Below are 6,659 nucleotides of genomic sequence, written 5' to 3'. Positions count from 1 at the left end.
CTTTGCATTCCTGTCTCAACGACTAAACCAATTTTTAAAAAAACAGAAGATCAGCTTAAATTCCTTTCGAATCGTATAAAAATATATTCGAAGATAGCCATAGGGACAACTGCAAAGTTTTATTCATATGTTGATTTATATCTTTTACAAGATTATATATACATATATATATATATATATATATATATATATATATATTATATATATATATATATATATATATATATATATATATATATATATATATATATATATATAGGATAACTATATATCTTTTACATGAGCTTTTACAAGATAATTTTCAATCAATTGCTATTTCAATAAATTGCCATGTAAAAATTTTCAATTAAAATTTATACATACCATCAAGCAGGAAAGTAGAAATATTACACATAGATACATAGAAGAATACGTACAAAAAAATACAGGACATATACACATAAAAAATATAAATAAAAACAAATTCAAGCATACATTTTTTGATGTAATGCAAATTTATCTTATAGTCACGTCACTTTCGAGTTGAGAGGAAGATGCAGTCCCGTCAACTTCGTGAACGTCTTCATGTCTTCTTTGTAGCGTTGTGCCAATTCTGCTGCTAATCCAGGGTCCAGTGGATCATAAAACCTTCGGGAAAACGGGAATTGTTTCGTTACATTCCCCATTTCAAAATTTTTGCTTCCAAAAGTTAGTTTGAGCTGATGTGTACCGCTTTTTGCAGTAAAGTGTTTAGCCCTTTACTTTAGCCCTATTTACTTTTTATAACTATTGGGTAACAATTTTATAGGTAAAAAAACATATTGACATTCTTTAAGCAATGTTACAAATCGAATAGAGGTTCTGTGTCCTGTTAAGCATGAAAATGATGACTGAAGTAACCAAAAAAAGTTTTTCAATGCTATTAAAATTGAACTTGCTTAAGCAGATAATGTCTTAACACTCGCTTACAATTTGTTTGCAGTTTTATTTTACTTATTTCAAGAAGAAATTGATTCCAATTCAGAACAATTTAGTATCTTATTGCTTCCAGAATGCTCTATTAGTGTTTTGTCCATCTGGTGACAACTCATCCCGCTCAGATCACAACTGGCTCGGGTTGACCGGACGATGGATCAAAAACCATCAAATTGGGACCGTAGATCGAATTGGGACCGTAAATAATTCTCTATTCTAATTGGCTACAAATAAGCGTTATTTGTTAGCTTGCCATGGCTATGCCTTAGCGGCCCGTGGGATTTGATATGAATGTATTACAACCGAATGAAATATCAAAACCAATTTTGGTTAGCGCTGTATTATAAGTGAGCATAATGGCCGATCTTAAATGTAATTTTGTTTTTGATTATTTGTCCCAATTTTTGCTTTCGATCTATTGTCTTAGCAGCCTGGCTTGGGTAGCACAACTCAAACTTGATGGTTCCACGTTTTAAAAACCAGTCATCGACTTGTTTTAGTGTAAGTTACACTGAAACTAAATTATTATTTATTAAAACAGGAGGAAAACCTTCCTCTAAAGAGTTATCAAATAATTTTTTTCTAATGAACGCTATGCTGTGTAATCGTTTAACAACAAGCCCATAAGAAACAAACCTAAAATTTTGCCACGTTCATTTTTGTCACATTTCAAATAATTCCTATAATGACATCTTTTGTGGTTTTTTTTAATGTATAATGGGTTCTGGCAAGTTGTTTGGTAGTTGTTTATCTTGAGCATTGCTGATTATAGCTCTAGGTTTGTGGTGGTTTATTCACATGTTGCTTTTCAAATGTGACGGTTATTCTGTGACGTAGCTCGTTATAGTGTCATAAGTAATTTTTTTAATAAGTTTTGAATATGTTTTGAGAGATCAATTTTCAGTATTCCTGTCTTGTTTTGTCCTTAAATTCCTCTCGTTCTGGTCTCGAAATTGTTTGGTATATTTTTGTTGCAGTGGTTTCCTTTTGTAACTTGGTTATGAGAATTCTGGCTCCTTGTGTACCCGTTCGGATAATTAGCTTGCTTGACTAGTCGTTTCGCCTTCGGTATATTTTGTTCACTTAAAATCCAATTTAAAAATGTTTTAGAGCTATGGTGTGGCAAAATCAGTTTATGTAAAATTTAATTAATGATGAACTCTTGATCTATGGTTCTCTAATATCAATTAAAATAAATTTTATTGTTCAAACGTTTCAAGCGGTGAATAATTTTTTCACCTCAACAAAAAATTGAGCGCTTCCAAACTTTATTCTGCAGATCCTGTTTTCCCTCTTGTTATAGAAAATATCATGTTTTCCGAGTTATTGTTCTTTTCAATGCAGAGTTGGTTTAACAATTTTGACATTTGTGTTAGTTTACGAAAGCCAACAAGACATAAAATTTTGGATTCTTCCGTTGGTGCCTCCCAGATGCCGAGCACGTACCAAGCACGTCAGAATAAATCAATATGAAAAAACATGGCACATGTGTCGGGGGGACACAAATAATATGCCCACACTAAGCTGGGGGACATAAAGAGAAAAGATCCGAAATTTTCTTTAGAGCATTTGTGGATTATATCCCCTCTCCGAGTTAAGTTCAGGAAAATCTGGGGAAGCAATTAGTTCCAAATTTTCTTCTGCCCTCGATTTGAAGTGCCGTTTTCGTCGTTTCATGTAAAGATGACAAGGGTACGCTGAGGAGAATTTTGTAACGACTAATAATTTTTAAAAAACTCTTATGGGCAAGAGACAAATATACGCTACCTTATTCGGCCCCTTTTTTATTTAAAACCCAACTAAACTGATGCTAAAGTAGCTTAGCTTGAAAATGCAACTCTTTTTTATCTAAAATTAGAGACGTTCTTGTAAACGTTTGTAACTCTTGCAAAGTAAATAACTTCAGAAACAGAAATATTTTTAACAATCAGAGTCGAAATTTATGAAGTAAAACATGTAATTTGGGTGCACTGCTGAAACCGTAGCTCAATATTGACTAAGGCCATGCCTTGTGGCTGTTAGTATTTTCATCTAAAAATCGCTTGATGGTTATTCCAAAGAGCATCACTTGGTTTTTTAACAATTTGCAAAGTAGTTTTTGGTATGGTTTGGGCCAGTTTAACTAACATTAGCTTACTTGTAAGTAAGTTTTCCATATAAATTTTGACAGTTAATAAATTTCAGCAGACTCAAGTTTTTTTAAAGAAAAAAAATTAGTTTTAATAACATATCACAGCAAGGTTGGTAGTCAAAAGGCGAAAAAAAAAATTATTTACCTTATTATAAGTGTAAAAATGTCAATCAATAATAGACAGTTATACTCCTGTGGATGATCAAGTCTGAATAAAAAACTCATAACATTTTAATTTGGTATTTTTTTTACAGACGCTCATGTGAAGTTAATTGTTTATTTTTCGAGTAAATTACTGTTTAATTGTGCCATTTTTAATCTGGTAACGTAACGTACTGAGTTGATTATTGTCGTGGTCCTCTTATCATGGCTATATTTTTTTCTGGATGAGACTGATAATAGGTACCCTGGAAGAATGTCATCCCCCCATTTCTTCCATTTTGTTTTAAGAATGTGGAGATAAAATGTCTAAGGGGGTAATGGGATGTCAGAGGAGTGATTTGTGGGGAGGGGAGGTGGGGCTAAATTGCAGGAAACTGTATAAGAGTGGGACTCTAATGAGATGAATTTTGAGCAATTACCCCTCACAAAATTTCCGATATAAGAAAGGGCTGCAATGGAAGGACTTTGCGGAACTATCCCAGAACAAAATAATGATGTAAAAGATGGGTGCATTGGGGGGACTTTTGAAGAAATTACCCCCTTACCAAAATACTGATCTGAGATAGGGCAGCAATGGCTGTAAGACGAGGACTTTTGAGGAGTTACCTCCCCCTGAACAAAACGCGGAATGGGAGAGAGGAAGAGAGGGTTGCAATTGACTGCAAAGGGAGGTCTATCATGTTCAGAGGGGTAAAATAGTGCAAGAGTGTTTGGCTGCCAAAGGGTTAAAGTCATAGCAAAGTGGGGTTTCCGATTCGCGCAAAATTATGTCGGAATGGGCGATTAATTTTCTGAGAGGTCTAAATTAATGTTATTGAATAATCAATATTATGCATATAGATGGACTGAATAAAATTTGGACAAGAATCGGCGCTCTGGAGGCTACGGAGAACCGGTTGTGGGTACAGAGAGTGTAGACTCACGATGGCCAGTCTTCGAACATAGAATTGAAGCGATTAGAGCTTCCAAGGGGAGTTAAACGGCGATGAGTGGGGATAAAATCGGTGAACTTTTTGAGAAATCCCCCCATTGCCATCCCCACATCATTTTACCCCCTTGGCAGTCCATTTCAGCCCAAAATGATGTAATATGTTTTGAGTTGCATTCTCCAAAAAAGAACTCCCATTGCAGCCGCACTCTTGCATCGTTTTTGGGCTAAAAATGTTGACCTGGGTAACTTTAATCGAGCCTTGGTTTTATTCCCAGCTAATTTTAACTCTACAAAATATTCATATGCGAACGCTGATGTCCGAACACCCTTAATTTAAGGTGGAAAATGTCAATTAGAGATATCTATAATGCCCTGATCAGACCTTCCCAGACGGACGTTACCTCTGATCAGACCAAAAATCATGCCACTGTCCAGACTTTTGTGCGCTCGAAACCATTTCCAGACCCTGTAATTTTGACCTGGAAACACACACACCGGTGCGCTCGACTTGGGTGTGACTAGAGGTCACTTCCCTCTGGGACCCCGACTCGGGATCATTTTATTCTACAGAGGGAAAAGGAACATTTCTCACCTCCCCTTCACCCTAGGGCCACAGCCGAACCAAGATTTGTGGCAGAAGAAACGTCCCTCTTTTCGTCTCTCGAAGTGTTCGGTTCTGAAGTGCTCTTTTATCCCCAAAAATGACTCAACTTTTTTCAGTGACAAAGCAGGATTTTCGTCACGGAATTTGTGACCATCAAAAAACAGAAATTGACTGAGACTGAAATGTTTGAGCCAGAGAGATGTGAACGATCCATATTTACCGTAGTTGGTAAAAATATTGGGTTTTGATGTTTTGTTGAATGCTTGTTGACGATCTAAATTTGCCCAATTGTTGTATTTAAACATTTCGTGGTGAGATAGAGCTCTCTGGACCGGGTCGCAAACAATTACGATAAACTTGAGTACTGGGAATTTCTTTAATGACCTTGGTTCCATGTTTAATGTGGAAGAGAAGTCATCGGGATAATTTCGGGATAAATTGTTGCGGCGAAGTTGTAAAAATTGCTCGTATTTTTTGAATCTCGCGGGTGAGGTGTACCAATAAGCGGCTGTTTTGTCAATCACTGAAACTTGGTTTGGGTAATTTCATTCGTGTCAGGACAATTAACCCAATTCCATATTACCCAATGCATTTTTACCCAATGCCAACTTACCCAATTTACCCTATTGCTAAATTAACCATAACGACGATTTAGCCGACTATAAAATAAATGGCCAGTGGGACATGATATGAAATTATCACAACCGAACATGGGATTATAATGTCCACAAATATTAAAAATCATCCTTGTAATAGCGACTGCTAATTTGTTATCGGATAATTGAACGAAAAGATCAAAGAGCATTGGGTAAGTTGGTATTGGGTAAAATGGCATTGGGTAAAATGGAATTGGGTAAATTGTCATGTAACCAATTTCATAAAAATCCAGCTCACCTACCTTTCTTTAGTTAATGTTGCCCTAATATGTAAAATTTGGCTACAAAAGGATAAAGTCATGCTGGGTAATTACCAATTAATATAATTGTTACCTTGTCGCCATAACCCCAATCTTTAAGGCCCCTTTCCCTTTAAACATGTATTAAGATACTTTTTGTGGAAACAAAGAGATAAAATGAGCCAAATGGTCAAATTTATTTGGTTGGGGCGCAGGTATAAAATCAATTCTGCAGGTATTATCTAGCTGCACTAAGAACTAGCGAAATTGTTGAAATTTGTTGAAAGTTTTTTTTACTGATTTTCTCTACTTCAAAGCTTAGGTGCTCATTCTTTTACAAATTGTTTTAAGTCTTGTGTTTTTTCGGCATTTATTTGTCAAAAACTAGAAAAACATCAGTATAATATTTATTAAGGTTTATGTCAATTTACATTTACCATATGCCTTTTTAAGTGTGTCAAAATTTAATTTCCAATTGAGAAAATTCTGAAAAAAACTATTCTTCTCGAAAAATTTCCTTGAAAGCGAATTGATGCAAAGTTGAAAAAAATTGGATTAAAAAAATAGCTCACCAATCTGATGTTGTGTGGTGTATGGCTGTCTATCTCTATACCACTCAAATGACCGATACAGATATCTTTTGTCAAAATACTCCTGCTCGTTCATTAGATACACTTGTGGGTGTTGCATTAGGAAATGGGCCAGAGCAAAAGTGCCACACTTCATCACACCTACAAAATTCAACCTACAAAAGTCAAAAGTTCAACCTAAAAAGTTAAGTAGTCGACGAGTTAACACCAGTTGCATCTCTTCCTTTGCGTCCCAAATTCCCTCTTATGGGCCCAACCCCCCCCCCCCCACCCCCCCCCCCCCTCTCCACCCCCAGACTACAAATCGATAAGTCCAGACAGTCTAAGTTGGAAGTAGTCTATGTCAAGACCGCTCTGGACAGGAGTTTAACATGTCAAAATTTCAATTTCCT

General features: G+C 35.8%; 1 protein-coding gene across 1 annotated transcript; it reads right to left on the bottom strand.

Annotated features, from left to right (window-relative positions):
• Nucleotides 1-506: 506 nt before the first annotated feature.
• LOC142357032 (heparan sulfate glucosamine 3-O-sulfotransferase 3A1-like) lies at nucleotides 507-6,403 on the bottom strand. Its single transcript, XM_075408751.1, has 3 exons — nucleotides 6,250-6,403; nucleotides 4,771-5,305; nucleotides 507-627 (listed from the first exon to the last, which is right to left on the bottom strand). Exons 1-3 carry the CDS (start codon nucleotides 6,401-6,403, stop codon nucleotides 507-509), a joined length of 810 nt encoding a protein of 269 aa, XP_075264866.1.
• Nucleotides 6,404-6,659: the final 256 nt, after the last annotated feature.

Source organism: Convolutriloba macropyga, unplaced genomic scaffold, assembly GCF_964194025.1.
Source record: "Convolutriloba macropyga unplaced genomic scaffold, txConMacr16.3 SCAFFOLD_1574, whole genome shotgun sequence".
NCBI classification, from domain to species: Eukaryota; Metazoa; Xenacoelomorpha; order Acoela; family Convolutidae; genus Convolutriloba; species Convolutriloba macropyga.
The sequence above is the reverse complement of the archived record's forward strand: the minus strand, read 5'-3'. Positions and strand labels throughout refer to the sequence as shown.